This window comes from Anser anser (assembly GCF_964211835.1).
Source record: "Anser anser genome assembly, chromosome: 27".
Classification (NCBI taxonomy): domain Eukaryota; kingdom Metazoa; phylum Chordata; class Aves; order Anseriformes; family Anatidae; genus Anser; species Anser anser.
The window spans coordinates 2995858-3013262 of record NC_139748.1 but is presented as its reverse complement, the minus strand read 5'-3'; the positions used below and the strand labels follow the sequence as shown (position 1 = coordinate 3013262).

At 48.6% G+C, this 17405-nt stretch overlaps 1 protein-coding gene across 1 annotated transcript in view; it reads left to right on the top strand.

Moving 5' to 3' along the window:
- Nucleotides 1–14581, top strand: part of LOC310887090 (interleukin-20-like) — a 31566-nt gene extending 16985 nt beyond the window's left edge. The window contains exons 3-11 of the mRNA XM_083812576.1: nucleotides 207–507; nucleotides 1411–1493; nucleotides 3410–7964; nucleotides 8391–11113; nucleotides 11822–12031; nucleotides 12140–12205; nucleotides 12878–13030; nucleotides 13427–13501; nucleotides 13601–14581. Coding sequence (XP_083668702.1) covers nucleotides 11873–12031; nucleotides 12140–12205; nucleotides 12878–13030; nucleotides 13427–13501; nucleotides 13601–13678 — 531 coding nt within the window. The 5' untranslated portion in view covers nucleotides 207–507; nucleotides 1411–1493; nucleotides 3410–7964; nucleotides 8391–11113; nucleotides 11822–11872 and the 3' untranslated portion in view covers nucleotides 13679–14581. The remainder of the gene's footprint in view (nucleotides 1–206; nucleotides 508–1410; nucleotides 1494–3409; nucleotides 7965–8390; nucleotides 11114–11821; nucleotides 12032–12139; nucleotides 12206–12877; nucleotides 13031–13426; nucleotides 13502–13600) is intronic.
- Nucleotides 14582–17405: the final 2824 nt, after the last annotated feature.

The window sequence follows — 17405 nt, the reverse complement described above, 5'->3', positions numbered from 1 at the left end:
TGCTGGCAAGCTTCCACGGGGGCAAGCTTTTTCATTTTTTTTTCCCCCTCTTGGTCTCAGTCACCTCCTTCGGACAAGGGAACATTGTGTGTTTTATGTACTGTTGTAGCTACAGCTTGAAGAATCCCCTAGATTTCCAGGCTGCCATAATGGTGTGTTTCTTTGTTTGTTTTTTTTCCAAAATTCCCCATTTCTCATCCCTTCAGATTCAGGAGAACTGCTGTCTGTGACGTACTGGGGAAATGGGAGGCTTTGTGGCCCTTCATTCACCGTACACGAATAGCAGCTTTGAAGCGATTTCATTTGCTCTCAGAAGCAGCACCCTCTCCGATGACTAACAGTTCCTGATGGGTGAAACATAAAGTAGACTGCCTTTTTTTTTTTTTTTTTTTTTACATTTTTTTTTGCTGTCAAGGCATGACGTTGGACTTTTCACTTCTGGAAACCTGCTTTCTAGCACTCTTGTCGGAATTTGCAATGTGACTCATATCAACCTCATATCAACAGGTAAATCCCAAATTACTCTTTGGAAATTTAACCAATGTCATTAATTGTTTTGTCATGTAACATCTAAGTGTCCAGGAATAGGTTACTAATCACGAACGGAAGACATTGTTATGAACTCTAATGTGACTTCTAATATGACACATAGAAAGATCCTTACATAACATTTTCTTAGTAGGTCCATAACTTCCATCTGACATAAGCCAAGCTGGAATCTTGACCTAAAAACCTTAGGTAACAGAGACTTCCTCTGCTCCGTAGATTCATTTTTTTCAGTGATTAACTTAATGAAGAAATATTTGCATTTTTAAAATTGCATGAATAAAACTTCCAATATTTGGAGCTTTCCACGTCTTTTTCAATTAGATCAGGGAACCATCTCTCTCAAGTGGTAGATTTTAAGAGTTTTCTAAGTAGACTCTAAATAAAATCACTAAATTGATATAATAAAAAATAGATACTATTATGTATTATATATAATAATACAATGCATTATATGTTATGCTATTATTATAATATATAAGGATAGGGAACAGCATCCCTGTGTCATGGCCTGCCACCAGATTTCAGGGTGCCCCCATGCAGCTCGGAAGATGCAGCTGTGCTGTCCTCCCCCGATAACATGCCTGTAGCCATCTGATGCCATTCTGCCAGGAGTGCAAAAGGTGTGGATGAGGTCCCTGCTCCTGCAGCGCCCCGTTGGGTGTCCGGATGAGCCCATTGAGGTGGCATCAGGACATCTTCCAGACAAAGGCTGCTGCTCTCCTCCATGTGAGGCTATTTCCTGCTCTGCAGGGGAGCAATACCGACTGGGCTGTCCTTAACTTTCTTCTCTTTTCTTCTGAAGTGAATTGTTGGCAGGGGTTTTCAGATGCTAGCAGTGCCGCCCTATTTCTGTCCTTACAGAAATGAAGGAGTGAGGAGCATGTGCTCTGCAGGAGCAGGGGCAGCCAACGGGGCTTCCTTGGAAGAAAGCAGTATGTTTGCAGGTAAGTTAAGAAGGTGAAAGTATGTAAAATACACTAAACGTGGTCCAGCTTGACTTGCCCAAATGTCTCTTGCAGTGCCTTTTATCTTGAGCATCCTATCAAGCCAATTTTGAACAACTCTTTCTTCTACAGTTCATTTCACAACTGCTGTCTGATGAGTTTCTTTTTTCTACTCTTGGTATTACTGAGGTGTGTGGATCTTCTGGAGAAGATTGTCTCTGTCATGATTTAGCATCATCGCTATGACCAATAATACAGAGAATAAACATTCGCAGTTATGAATGGTCATAAGAAAGAAACTGGTTATTGCATTTTTTGAGATGAGATAAGGCAGAACAGCTGCTCAGCAGCCAGCACAACGTGACTGCCAAGGTGAATTACGGGGACAGCTCTGCTCACTCTCTGCAGGAGCATCAGCCCCCAGCCTGAAGCCAAGCAGGGCCCTGGTGGCTCAGACCTTGAGCAGACCGACAAGGCTGCCTCCGAAGAAATGTTTTGCTAAGTAAGGGCAGCAGAAGGCTTTAGAAGCCCCGTAGCACTGGCACTGTGAGTTGCTGGCGATTGCACCCATTCCTGGCTGGGAAAGCCCTTGGTGCACCGCTGCCTGCCCACCCACAGCTCAGCTCTTCTTTCTCTGTGAGGGGACAGCGTGATGTCCCCATCCTCGGGGCACTGGGGATGGGTGAGCCATCAGCTCCCACCCCTCGGCTCCCACCGCTCACCCATCCCCTGCAGCGGCTCTGCCGCCAGTGGTCCTGGGCACGGCGATGCCAAAACGAGTTCAAAGCCCCGAGGCATCCCAGCTGCCGGGCTGAGAAGCAGTCAGGTTTTTTTTTTTATTATTATTATTATAATTTGCATGTCACAGAGCGGTTGAGAAATCCCGGGCTTTCTTTTCCATCCCGTAAGACGCAGACCAGCACGTGCCAGGCGGTGAGGCAGCGTGGGCGCACGCGGTGGAGTCACCCGGCTGCCAGAGCCCCCGGGTTTCCCCCCACGCCTCCGCTGCTGCCACCGGCCTGAAACACTGGTGGGACATTGCGGTGGCCCCTGGGGACTCCCCGGCAAGCAGTGCTGCGAAGGCTCGGCACGGGTTTTGGGTGACGCGGTGTCACTCGCCTGGACAAGAAACGTGGTGCCGATGCCGGGAGGAATTAGGTCTGACATTTCTGAGCCCCCTCGGAAAAGCCAAGGCAAGAGAAACGACTTTCATAATGCACGTTCCCAGACCGATCACCCCCAAGGCTGCTGCTCCTTCAGAGAAAAATGCCGTAAGCCAGAATCGCTCAAGTTCCCCCCTGCCTTGCGTTTGGTTGTTTTCAGTTGATTCATAATTAGCAGATGCTTTTCAATTCACATTTTCCAAAGGATGAAGGATGCCTCAGTCAGAAACTGGCATCTCAGTGCAGGGCTGTGCTTTCGGTCTGTGCCACTGGCAGGAGGAGGGAAAAAATCTGAGTTTGATCTCACATGTGTAAGCAGAGATTTTTGATAAAAAATGATCCATCTGGCATGCCCTTCCGAGGTGCAAGAGGGGTTTTCATTTTTTGTTTACAACTGGTGGTGAAATCTGGATGTACAAAATACCTCCGGTGGTTAAATTTATTACCAATTTAACATCCTAAAATTTATTTATTACTGTTATAATATAAATTTTAGTTTATTTGTGGTTAATTCAAATTTTAATTTTAAATATAAGATACCTCCTGGAAGGTATTTTAATTGCAAAGATGCAAAGGCGAAGTGAGCATGGGTGCGGAGAACAGCAGCGTCCAGTGATGGGAAGGGTGCCCTTGCACTCATGTTGCTGTTGGGAGCACAGAAGGGTGGGTTGTGGGCAGTGGGCTGAGGGAGCTGCCCCTGCCTGTGCTGCTTTTGTCTGCACATCGTGCTTGGGAGTTGTCTTCTCATTGCAGCCAGTGGAAGATCCTCTTCAGCATCAGGATCAGGCGCTGAGGTCCCTTCTCTGTGGCTGCTTTCCATGTCGCTCGGGATGGCCGTAAGTAGGAAGTGGCTGATGAACCCGAATGTGGAAACCCCCCTCTCTGAAATTGGTGTTAAAAAAAAAAGAAGAGGAAGGAAAAAAAAGGGGAGAAAAAAGATCTGAAGCAAACGCCCTCTGCTAGCTTTCTCTCCTGTTTCAGGAAAGAGGAGCCCTGCCATTTAGCCATTTATCACCCTTTCCTCCTGGCTGGCAGCAGGTTTGCTGGAAATGGGATATCCAGCGGGATGTCCCCGGCTCTGTGCCTGCGGCTCGGGGCAGGGCAGGACGGGAGCTGCAGCCCCGAGCATCCCGGCTCAGAGCCTGCCACTGCTTGGGCTGGTGGCTTTGTGCATGGCAGCAGCGTGCTGTGAGGAACGAGGCACAGAGCCCGTTACTTTCCAGGAATTTATGCCTAGAAGCTGGGCTGCACTGGCATGGAGGGTGGGACAAACCCTGCGCTCTCTTGGGATGCGCAGGTCTGAGCCTTGCACGGAGGAATCATTCCTGATAACACTTCCAGGGGATGTGGCGCTGATTTGTTGGGTTTTTGCTGGTTTCCATCAACAAATAACATAGGAGATGGGAGAGCCGAGGGGCTGCGAGGTGCTGGCAGAAGCCCTTTTGCTTTCTTTCCCCCCTGTGCTCTCTTCTCGAGCTGGGGCAGCCCTCGCCCTGTGTCCGCGGGCTGCCCCGCTCTGCTTCGCAGGCACGAAACCTCTTGGTTGTGAAATTGAGACTGATTCCAGTCCCGAGTTAGTGCATGCTCAAGGCAATATTAACCCAGCGAAAACCGAAACTTGTCTTTAAGAGATGGGCTATGTACAGACTCCACAGCTAATTTACTGAAACATGTGTTTCAGTTTTGGTGAAAGGTGAATCGATGAGAGCTCTGCCTGGCTATTGGAGTGATTCATTTGCTCCCCAGATAATTCAAAAATGGAGTTAGTAGCAGTGAGCAGTCAGTTTCTCCTCTATTAGGCATCATTTAGTGCCTGCACCATCAGCACATTTTGCCCTCCCGGACAAACCCCAGCTCCGTGGGACAGGCAGTTCCAGCGCTCGCCCAAATTCGAGGCCGAGGAGCTTTCTAAAGATGCTGAATCTGGCGGCTGGTCCCCTTCTCTCCTGGGCATTACAGATCATTTTAAAAGCTGTGCCATTCAAAGCTATTGTCTGTCTGAAGCTTGCAAGGAGGGAAGGAGTGGTTTGATATTTCATAGAGAAACGGCCCCACAGGGTACAATTCCCTCACTGGCTGCACCTAGTGTATTTTGAAGTATTTGGTGTGCTATTGCTTATCTAGAAGCAGGGGTGATGAGCCCCAGTAACTCTGTGCATGTTCTGTTTATTTTTATTTATTTATTTATTATTTTGTGTCATTTTCTTTTTTGTTTTAAATCTCTGTTTGCTCCAGACAGAGCCTGATAAGCGATGCCACATTCTGGGTCTGTTCACTTGAATTTTCAAAGTGAAGAACTTTTCTCCAGCGTTGGCTATTTTTGTTCTTGACTCCTCTTCATATCTCCACCTCCTGTCACCAACTGCCCCCTTTCCAAGGTGCTCACTTGCTCCTTCGGCAGCATCCCCACGGGAGCCCTCCAGGACTGCAGGAACAAGAGAAACACTGCAATAAATGGTAACGCAAATAACGACTGCGGCTCTAATTACAAGAGAGAACAAGGATTAAAATTAGAACTGAGCATTGTAAACAAATCTAAATCCTGCAGGGAAGATGTGTGGGGGGCTTCTCGTGGGTTTTGAAAGTGGAAGTCAATTTGCTTCAGTCGTTTCTCGTGTTCACTGAGCCCAGCTCTCTCCGTCGAGAAAGACCTCTCAAGAAAGTTTCGTTTCTCTGCGAAGTGTTGGTCCTGCAGCCCCGTGCAGCCCTGCAGGCCACCGCCGCGCTGCCGACGTGGGTTGAGGTCACAGCTCTTCTTCATCGTTTTTTTCCCCCTGTACACTGGTGTCACCGCTTGTTTACAGGAGCCCTATTATTAATATGTCGGATGCCCACATCAAAAGGCTTCTGAAACCTCCTGGAAACTGAAAAAGCCTCATTGATAGAACCTGTGTTCAGTCTTGTTGGTAGATTTGAGTCTTTGAAATACGTGTGTATGAGGGCTAGTGCCTAGCTCAGCACCGGTGCTGGGCTTTACATCATTCGTTAGTGGAAGCTTTCGTTTATCTTCAATAGCAAGGAAGCTCTTCTCAGGCACTTTTACCTCAATTTTTGCTGAAATGGCCAATTTCCTTAGCACAGCGGGGAAAAGGAAAAAAGCAAATCATCAAAGTTCACTCTCTGGCTGCGAAATCTTGCAGAAACGATCACAAGTGACTGGGTACCCGAGCAGGGTGACTCCGAAACCTTACGGAAAATTCCTCGACTGCTGCAGGTTCGGGATGAAAACTTTCCAAGAGCAATTCGTTTCTCCATCCAGTCCCCCGAGGTAGCAATCCCCGAAGCTGTTGCTCTGGGCACGGCGGGGGACGCTGCCTTGCAAGCACGGGGCGGTGGGCAGCTGGAACAAGCTAGCAGGAGCTGCTCTTTAGCTGTGCTATGACACTGTAAAGACCTGAAATATGCATTTCCCTTTGAGGAAGATGCCATTTATGATAACCAAAATATGAGTTCACGTTTTTATCAAAACTGGGTAAGCAAGTACTTAACCTTCAACACCCCCCACCCCCCTACACCAGTGACTAAATGAATGGTTTTCTGCAGAAGAGCTATGTCGGTGTACAAGATCCTCCACCGCGCTTTTCTCCTTCCACAAAGATGAATCTTAGAGGGAAAAAGAAATAAAAAAAAACACTTTTTTTGCTTTTTTTTATATCCTCTTTGGGTAAAATCCTGGCGTGGTGGCAGCCCTGCCACCGGTGAGTCATACGCATGACATCGCATCTGCTCTGTGAAGGCGGTGGCTGAGGCAGTGGCATTTTCTATGACGTGCAGCCCTGCACAGCCGCGAGCTGAGGATGTCCAGCGAGGCCAGCGTGAGCCCAGGGCCACTGCAGCAGCGGGGAGCTGCTCTCCGGGGACAACTGCGGCTCTGTCCCCTTTCCGATGCTGCGGGTAAATGGCAGAAGCAGCTCCAGAGGGACAGGAGTTGACAACTCCACCCAGGGGATGCTTTAAAGCACGGTGCTCAGATGTCATCTCAGGGTGGTGTCACACCTCGGGGTGCTCTCCTGGAGCTCCCCTGAGGCAACGACAGCCCCAGGCTGCCCCTTTAGGGTTTGTGATCGGCCCGGCTGGGGCTGCGTGCCTGCTGCCCAGGCTCTTCCAGGCACCCATGGAAAAGCAGCTCTGGAGAAGTTAAACGTGGGGAAAGAAGTGTGCCTGCCAAAGTGGAGCATCTGCAGTGTTAAGCAGGGCGTTTCCATGCAGGGTGTTAGGATAACAGCTATGGATGGAGGAAAATTAAGGTTTTAGGGCACATTTCTCAGGTCTTGAGACCCCTTCCTGAGCCCTGCTGGGAGCGGGGCTGGGCAGGACCCCTCTGCCAGCTCCCCACTGGAAATCCTGGCATCATCTGGGGTCTGGCTCCATGGGCTTGGTGCTTCGCTTGTCCCTGGCCGAACAGGAGCTGCGCCGGGTGAGACTGAGCCGTGCCCAGCCTGCCGCTCCCCGACAGGCGGGACTCAGAGCTCGATTTTCAGAATTATTAAAGTGGTTATGGTTAGAAACGTGACTGAGAAGAGGGCACATAATGTACCACACCTAGCAGCCGATTATTCCTCACAGAGCTCTTTCTGAGTCATTTGATGAGTTTACCGAGAAAAACAATTTTTTACTTTTGTCAGCAGCATTGCAGAGCTGTGGCTGAGCAGGCGGCGAGGCTGCTCTGATAACAGGTCCCTGGTTTCTGTCGATAATGAACTGCACTAATTAAGAGACAGAAGAGCAGCCAGATTTTCGGAGGCCAGGATGGGGCAGGGCAACACATTTCCACCGTGAGCTGCAGCGTGCACTGGTGCAGAAGCTAATGGAAAGAGTGACGCCGAGGCAGGGACTGTCCTCAGGGCACCGGGGCAAACCCCTGCCTTTCGGGAGGACCGGTCCAGATCAGCACTTGTTCACATGAGGTTTGAGAAGGGCTCCAGATTTGAGGGTCAGGTGGTTGCTTGACAATGAAACCGCTGTTTTTTCAGGGGCTGAGAACCACCCAGAGCTGCAGCACGGCTGCAATTAATCGTCCCATCGGCACCTGGCGCTGATCAGGGCAGGGCAGCCTGACAGCGCCCTGCAGTACCTGAGGAATTACTCTTGTGCATAAAAACCAAGTCAAAAGGTTTTCCTCTGCCTGTGGAAATCCTTTGGCAGGGGTCTTGGTTAGCCACAGTATCACCAACAGAGATGGTAAATCTTACCAGCTGCTTTTCTCGAACATTTTTGTCCCAGGTGGCTGAGTTGCTTTTTGTGGATCTTCTCCTGAAACATGTCACGAAGAGCTCCTCGAGCTCAGATATTGTCACTGGTCTTTGCAGTTAAGTCTGGATTTTTTTTTTTTATTAAAATTACTACAGGCATTTCTATCATTCATGTCGTCTATTTCTGGGGATCTGTGTACAAACCATTATCAGCTTCAGATCTGAAATGCTGGAGCACCTAAAACTGCTGTGAAATATGAGTAATACAGTACAGAATGGCAAACCAAGAATGGTCTGCAAAGCATTATCAGATCTCCTTACAGAATGAAACTACATTGAGATGCACTGTTGAAACTGGTACCTTATCACTCTGAAATCCTTTACTGGAAATCTAGTGTTGATGTGTGTGTGTGGCCAGTTCTTGACAGCACGGCTCCTATTCAGATCACAATGTCTTGATGGCGGATGTTTTTTTCTAAGTTAGTTTGTTGTTTGTTTGTTTATTGTTGGTGGGTTTTTTAAATTATTTTTATTTTTTTTAGGATGAAATGAAAGCTTTTGGATATCTGACTAGCTGGTGGATCAGTGGTGTACCCCAACGAGCAAGGCTCAGAAGCTGGCAGCATGTGGCGTGTACAGGGATGGCTCTCCAGGGGGATGCTGCAGCCCCTGGGAGCCTACGAGCAGACCACAGGCTGCTCAGAGGGCTGCTTTCCACTTTTATTAATAACTTTGAGGCAAGCTAGTGATGTTCAGGGCTTGTCTTCTTACCTTTTAATCCCCTATCATGGTGTCAGCCAGCTAACAGCCCTCCGTGCTGTGTGTTACTATGTCACGGTTACTTTCCTTGTGCCCCATCCCACCGTGCCTGCCATGAAAGCCCTGGGGAGGAGCCCCCCCCTTGCTGCAGGCAGCCTGGGAGGACGGGGGACAGGACCACGTCCCAGCGTGCAGCTGTACATGAAAGCCTTAATTACGCCAAGAACGCCTCAGGGAGTCAATTCCCAGCTGATCTCACCTGCGTTGTCACGCTGCCGGGGTTCAGAAATCCCTATTCTTTTCCTCTTCCTTCCCAGAGCGTATGAGACACAGCTTGCTGTTTTATTGAGGATGTTCTCCTGTTGCTGCAGCTGGCACGCAGACGAGAGCCTCTGTTACGCATCTGCGTGGGGAAAGCTGAGCCGAGGAGATTTGCTCCGACCAGGAGCTGGTCCAATGCCTGCCGAAATCCTGCCGTGCCCTCAGCAGGCACACTGTGCCCCCTCTTCTCCAAAGGGCACATGCTGGGGACCCTCAGAGGTGCAGCACTGGCAGTCAAACACCATCACTGTGCACGTACTTGAAAAAACACAAGGAAAAGCTATGGATCCTGTCCCACACTCTCCAACATCGTTGTTCTCTCTCTCACTCGAGGCAAGGCTCACGTTCTTGCTGCTGCTTTGCGAGTGGAAGCACAGCAAGGCCAAGGGACACCCAGGGCCATGATGAATATGTAGGGAAGCAAAGCCCTGAGCTCCCCTGTCCAACATCTCCCTCCTGTTCCCCTCTTACCCCATCGTCTTCTCCCCACGGGCTGCTGGGCAGATTTTAACCCCTGACAGTTTCTTGCCTGCTGGTGTTTGGTGACCTGCCTTTAGGGCATCAGTTACCAAAAAGGAAGATGTTCAGTTACCAAAATGAAAGGAGAAATCCCTTCTTCTCATCTGCAATTTACATAATGAAGTAAGAACTCGCTGCCTCTTCCCTCATTTCCTCACCTGGGCTGGGTGTGCACCCGGCTGCCTGGGAAAGCTGCAGGGCCCTCGGGTGCCTCTTCCTCTGCTGCGAGCGCACCTTTTGCTGCAATTCCGTGCAGCAGCTGGGAATTTGGGGAGGAAGGCATAGATTAATGCCACGTGCTGCCGAGAACTCCAACACCTCGGCAAGAGCAAATGCAACCTGCTGCAGATTTGGACCTCCCTTTTGGCTGTTTTCTTTGACAGTGCTAAGGCACGGGGCTGAGGGAGGCACGTTGGGTGCATTTGTGGTAATTTCAGCTGTATGCAATACTGTGACTAGCCCGGGCATAAAATCTATTTGCCTAGTGTTACTGTGATGATAGATATACTCTCAAGATTGAGCTCAGTTATCAATAAATTACTCACTCTGCAAAACTTGAAGTAACAGCCCCCGTGCACAAGCTTTCACACACAAGACCTGCATTGCAACAGCCGTGTTCGGGCTCCTGCTCTGCCCCAGAGCATCGTGGCTGGTTTGTGGGGCTGCAAGGACACCTCTGCCCCCTCTGGTCCCTCTGAGCATCCCTACTGGGTACAGGGAGCCTGAGAAGGTTTTTTCACCGCTCATTTTTCTTTGCAGGCTGTATTTGGCTATGTCCAAAAGGGTTACACAATTACTAACCTAACCTTGGAGCCAAAAGCCTGGTGAACCCACTTGGGTTTTGCCCCCTTTGCATGACAGCATGCCCCAGCTGGCAAACCCTGCTCCCAGGGGACTGTCTGCATCCAAAAGGCCGGTGTGAGAAGGTGCCAGCTCTGCTCAAGGACCTTGGATGCACCATCAGGTTTTTCTCAGGTGATGCTCGCAGCAGCGTGAGCATGGACCTCGCAGTCAAAGTCTTTGCCTGTGGGTAGAACTGCCCTGCTGCCACTGGGATGGTACGTTTTAAAGGTTTGAGTGAAATTCATCCCCTTCAAGCTTTGGTTTGTGCGTAGTGCTCACCTAAGTTACCAGCGCTCCTGAAAACCTAAGGACTTTTTGCAGCCCCGAGCTGCTGTCCCTCTCAGACCCCAATGTCTCCGGACACCCGGCACACGCAGACGGAGGCGTGTCCATCCCCACAGCGAGCCTGAGAGCAGGGTCTCCCAAAACCAGAGGATGAAGGTCTCACACACCAGGACAGCGGTGGAGAATGGCCTCAGCAGCTTCCTGACTCCCCCTGCGTTGGCCAGGGGGCATCGCCAGGACCGTGCCGGGGGACCCGCAGCCCCGAGTGCTGCGTGGCAGAGATGCCGCCCCCACCCCTCGGTCACAGCTTCCCAACCCCGGGCGGCAGCAATGCCAGGATTTCCCGCCTCCAGATGCAAGGGAAACACCTCTGGGTGAAAGAGTTGGAATTACAAAGGGAAATATATGCTGGGAAAAGCAAGAAAAGTCCCAAAAGTTAATCCGAGAGCTATTTCCTCCCAGTACCTGGATAAAAACGCGTTCTTCGGAGCTCTCCAGGTCAGACGTTGACGAGACGGGTGAACCCGTGGCAAAGAAGGTAAGGTACTGGCTTTGTCCTTCTGCTGCATGTCCCTTTTATCTCCTGGTACTCCTATACCGAGCTGCTGTGAGGTTTTTGTTTATGAATAGCCTTTATTTTCAGTTACAAAACTTAAAAATTTTTTTTTAAAAAAAAGTTATTTACAGTTACAAAACCTACATTTGGAGTATCGGTGCTGTTTCAGAGAGAAAGCATTTTCCTTCGGGAACTGCCTTTGGGATCTGCTGCTTTCAGTCACACTTACCTTCAGTCCAGCTGCCCAGTAGACTTTTAAATACCTAATTTATCTGCTGAAAATTTTGGAGAAGAGCTTTGTCTATTTACATGCTACCTTTTACTGGCTTTTTTTTTTTTCCTTCTTTTGGGATCTTTTAGTAAATACTTGTTCTTATATAATTTTTTTCTTTGGCACCTGGGGAAGAAAGAAGAAATAGTTAAGAGATACCAATCAGTGTGTTGCTTTTAGACATACATACCTCTATGTGTACAACCAGTGCTATATAGAATGTGTATATTTTCAGAAATATGATTGTGCCATTTAGCTTGTGGCATATACATCCAAACATACTTGTCAGATGTATTTACTTCTGTGATCTCAGCTAGTATTTTACATATAAACTGTGATGAAGTGAGCAATGAACGTTAAACAATTTGCTGGAAATCTTAATAAGAACTATTGAATTATTTTTCTTCTGTGTTTTTTAGAGGAGAGACATTGAGGAAACACAGGCTTGAGCAGGTCTCCCCGGCAGCAGCATGAAGGGCTCCCGCTTACTCCTCTGCCTCTGCTCCGTGACTTGCTGGTTGAGTCTGATGCCGGCAGCTGAGAACAAAATCTTCCACTTCGGACCCTGCAGGATTTTAATGAGTGTCACCGAGATCAGGTCTGGCTTCACTGCAATTAAAGCAAACATCGTAAGTATTGCCACGGGCTCCTGGGGAGCTGGGGATCTGTGCGGCCAGCAGTTCCCAAAGCCCTGTGGAGCCGGTGCATCCATCGCCACGTCTTCTCTTCCCACGCAGCAAGCCCGAGACCCCATCAGGACCCTGAGCATCCTGTCGCACCCGCAGTCTCTGCACAAGGTCAAGGTAGGCGCCCGTACCGTGCCTCCACTTCTCTGACTAATTTTGACCAGCTCGCTTGCTAACACCAGTCATAAAGAATTCCAGTTCAGAAGGGTTTGGTGAGTTGTAGTAGTGCAATTTCTAAATTCCTGCGAAGCACAGGCACTGACAGAAAGAACACGTCAGGGAGGATAAAGTGATGCGGATCACGTATGTGAAAAGAGGTGGGTGTCCTGCTGCAGTTCCTGCGCGGTGTGGGCTCGCTGAGCTGGCTGCCTTTCTCTAGAAATGTGGGCAGCCGCTTGCTGGTGCTCGCCCTGCTCCCATTCCTTTTTGCCAGGCGGTCGTGGTGGCCCTTGGTTTCCTGAGAAATATAAACAAGGTCTTTGCAACTTTCACACTCCAAGGTACTAGACACGGGCCACTGCTTCAGGCCTATAATACCCAGCTACAAAATCAGATGATTATTTTGGTGCTAAGGATGGATCTAGAAAATCAGCCTAAAATACCCATCTATACATATTATCAATACATGCCAAGAAGGGCTGGAAAAGCTTTCATGACACAAAGCATCACGCTGTCAGCTTCTGTGTTTAGCATCAGAGACGGCTTGGTCTAGCTGTGGAGAGAAGGACGGGTGACTACGGGTTTGTAGAACTCTGGAAGACCTCTTAAAAGTAGAATTTATTGCTTAAGTCTTCAGATCGATGCTGCATCATCCATAACCTCTTCAACTTCTACATGGACAAAGTCTTCAAGCACTGCCAGACTGAGGACTCATACATCAACCGGAAAATCAGCAGCATAGCCAACTCCTTCCTCAGCATCAAGAAGAAACTCGAGCAGTGTGTAAGTCTTGGTTGTTGCTAACATTCACTTTCAGCTGTTAGTATTTGGTGTGTAAATAAACCTAAGTGCTTCATAACTTACAAAATATTTATTTATAAAAAAGATTCTAACAAGAATATGAAGAAGTATGAAATGAATAGTTCGTTTCCACTAAGAAATTTTTGTATTTGCTCATTCATCAGCCAGCTCCCATGGGGGCTCTCAAAAACTGTCTCTCTGTCCACCCAAGTGTCCTAAGCTGAAGTCTGATTTAAGGACCCGCAGCCTTTTGCATAATTGAACAAGATCTCAGTGTATATTATACAATAGTTTAACTAGATAGTATAACTAGAAAGGAATTTCATATCTTTAAAAATGACCCCCCCATGCCTAATGAATTCAATTTCATTTTTCTAGCATAATCAAAATAAGTGCTTGTGTGGCCAGGAATCCACTGAGAAATTTAAGCAAATACTCGCGAACTACGAAGGGGTAAGTTGATGATTCTGTCCAATAATTAATGCAGCCATTCAGAGTCTCCTTAGGCTCCGTGGTCCTCACTATCAACCTGTTCCCTTACATCCCTTTCAGCTGAATATCACATCTGCAGCAATTAAATCCCTGGGCGAGCTGGACATCCTTCTGGACTGGATGGAGAAATCTCGTTAGAGCGGGAGGCAAGAACCACCCGCTAACGAGGCTGCTGGCAGGTTGCACCCCTCGGCCGTAGGCAGGACAATAACGCCCTGTCCCAGAGCAATCCCACTGATGCAGCTGAAGTTGGATCAGACTCCTGGTGTTTTGCTACCCAGGTGAACAGGCAGATGCGTCAGCAGGGTCTTGCATTTAGATGGAAATACGGAGTTTGTTCGAATCAGCTTCGCACTCACATATCTGACTTCTATCAAAGGACACTTTACAAGGGAAAATTCTGTATTTCTCTTGCTTGCAGACATAAGCTATGATAATTTAATAAAAGTATTGTTTAAATTATAAACTCTTTGTATATTCATGAGCGCCCAGTGTCTGGTAGGAACTACTCTGATACAGCTGATGCTACAGACAGTCTCGCAAGTCTGGTTTCAGTCTTTTGAGGCTGCTTCTGCTGCCGTGTTCTGGCTGAAAGTAGGTGCATTGTGTGAGAAAATAGGTCCTCACAGGTGCTGCAGGCCTAAGAAATCTGTGTTTCCTTTTCAGATGGTATTTTCTGCCTTATCAGTAGAAAAAAGTTTACTATGCAAAAAAAAGTTTACTGTGTGGTTGCTGAATAGAAAAAACTTCTTGTGTGCATTATTGTAATTTACTGACACTCAGTAGCACATTTTGTGGAAGTCTGATGCACTTACTGTAAACAAACCCAATTTGAAACTGTGCTGAGTCTGTGTATGTCAAAATTTTGAGGAATTATGTTTCTAGTTGGCGAAAGTGTCTGAATTCACCGTGGCGTCCTTCTGTAGCAGATGCAGTCCCTACTGGCAATGGCATGCATTCAGATGTGCACAAGAGCCTGTGAGCACGTCTCTACATGCTAGTGATTAAAAAAAAAAAAAATGAAACAAGTAATGTTGGGTTATTTTTATTTTGTACAAATTGTCAGCAAGCATGAGGCTTAGGAACTCTTATTTTGTGTATTTTCAAATGAAAGCAGGTGTGTTTGTGTATTTCCCTGTGTTCAGGAGCGATCAGGCTGGGGGTGTCTGGCCAGGGCAGAGGCCCACGTGTGAGCGGGTAGAGGCAGGGAGGGCGCTGCCATCCGGGTGCCTCCGGGAGGCTCCTTCACAGCCTGTTGCTTTTTCAGAACAAGCTCCTTGTGCCCTCAAGGAGGAGCCAGCTCCTGCTGCAGCTTCACCCATTGCAGGCAGCACCTGGCCAAGGCTTTCTGGATCACGCCAGCATCCCTGCACGAGGCCAGTGTCTGCCACATCCAGTGTCGGAAAAATGAAGCAATGCGAAGGAGGAGAAGGAGGAGGAGAGCCCTCGTCTGTTCCCCAAAAGACCCAGTCCTGAGACTTGACTTAGACCTGAGACCCAAACGCTTGTCAGCATTTGCCTGCAGTGCATGTGCGTGTGCTTCTTGCTGAGCGGGATTTGGTGATTCACTTGCAAAGAAAGAGCTCCTTGATTGCTCACTAACCTTGCTCAAATATTTGCTTATGCTGTTCAGGGCCTTCCTTCCCTTAATTTCCTTTCCCGTTACTAGGTTTTTGCAGTGTGACATCCATTTGCCTTGGTGTCAGGGTGTGAATGGGTGAACACATGGCTCTCCCTGCTCACGGAAGCTAATCTTTCAACACCAGCACCTCGAAATCAACCATTTAAGGATGACAGATATTTTCCATGTTCCACAACCTTCTATTAACGAGAAAATATGAATGAAGTGGTGAGACAGCTCCTCACCGACCAAAGGAAATCAGCAGTGTCACTAACTGGTGAAGGAGCTGAGGCTGCTTGGTGATGTCCATGAGGACCTCTCCATTGATCAGGGTGGGATTTGGACCACAGCTCAGGGCAGGAGCTGGGTTCTGTTGCACATCCTCAGCTTGTGCTGTCACAATTACCATTATTTATCTGATTTCATTGTGTAGCCTATACAGAGGGTCTTATGCCTCAAACCACACGTCTTACCACCGAGCAGTAAATTCACACTTCTCACCCCTTGCAAAGGCATGCAGCAGGTGAGGGACAGGCACCTCGTGCACTGAGGTGCATGAGCAGGGAGCCAGCATCTGGAAGCAGAGCACACAGTCACGGTCAGAGCCGGCGGGGAGGATGCTGCACCCACACTCTCTTTGCCTCCTTCACTACTCTCCGGGAGCTCAGCATCTCGCTCCCGTGCAGGGGCAGCGCCATGCAGGAGGAGCAGTGCTGAGGAAAGGACGCCTGCAGGCAGGTGGAGGAGGAAGCTGCTTTGCAAAGGGAGAGAAAGTGGGGTTTTCTCCTCTTGGAAGTTTCGAAACCTTAGCATTCTCCTGCAGCTTTATTACTGCTCAGCCCCTGGGGACACTTTCAGAGCGCACGCCTTTCCTATTGCACCAGAATCATCCACTCACTTCCAGCAACTGCGGGCAGGAGCAGACCTGTCCTGACCTCTCTGCTTCTTGCAGCACCCGAGCCCCTTCCTGCCGTGCTACAGAGAGGATGCAGCCCAGGGTCTGGGGCAGATGAGCTAGAGCCTGATATCTGAGCTCCTGTGACAGCGATTGCAGTGCTGGAGGGAGAACAGCCCTACGCATCAAACTGCGGGGCCGGGAGGGGAAACACAGAAATAAATACCAGCCGACCTGCTGCCCTCCTGCTTGTCCTGAGCCAAAATTGTCTCAGCTCGTATTCCAGGGAGGTCCATGATGCAGAAATAATTCAGCTATTGGGCTTTCATTCTTGATGAAAACTCGGTGTCTGTAGGGTAATGTGAACAACCACTGTCTGACCTTGATGATCTACTGTCCTGTTTTCACTTCAAAGTGTAGCTAATATTTTACTAAAGCAGAAATGTGTTTATGGTGTTACTGCAACACTGTTGGCTTGGACTCTAGCCAGGGTAAGGATCCTTATTCTTTATATTTTATGGTTTGCTGCCAGAGATGCACGCAGCCCAGACAGACTCAGGGAATTTAATTTGTCTGTGCTGTTTCTGCCCTTTCTCCTCTGTCCCCGTCTGCCTTTCATCAGCTGAGCAGGCATCACTCTGGCTCCTTCCTTGTGACGTGCAGAAACTCTCATGTTCAGGGAAAATTGTTTCTCTGCTTTGTCACAACTTCTTCATCTTTGCTGCTTCCCAAATTGCTTTATCTGTGGGGTATTCAGCTTTCTGTACCAGCATCTGGCTGACAGACAGCGGTACCTCAGCTACTGTTTTGAAAGCCACGCACTAATAAATCATTTTTCTCTGTTTGGTCACCCGCTCTTGAGAATAAGACCAGGAGACAACACTTTTTTTAATTACAGCCATCATTGCTTCTGCCTGGACAAACATGAAACCAGCCGGGGGCAGCAACCACCAAAGCCTGTTGCCTAATCCGTTATACAGGCTGCTCAACAGGCCGTCGTAATAATTAATGCCATTCTGTGGTAAATTGCTGCTGTCGATGAAAATGCATACGAGGAACATTACTCAGAACGTTTCCTGCTCTTCTCCATTGCCCCTCGCCTCCGTGGGGCTCAGGCCCTCCTGTGCCATTTGCAACAGCAGGTGTCAAAAATGCTGGAGAAAGCCAGAGCATAAGGAGGTGAAAGTCAGCCAAAGGAAAGGCACAGGCAGAGAGGGGAAATACTTCTTTGCAGATGCTCTTTGCAGGCAGAGGGCATGGGGCTCTGGGGCTGCTGGGTGGCAGCTCTCAACAGCACGTTTCATTTACAGGCTAAAGCAGACTGCTCGCACTTGAAAAAATACAAACCA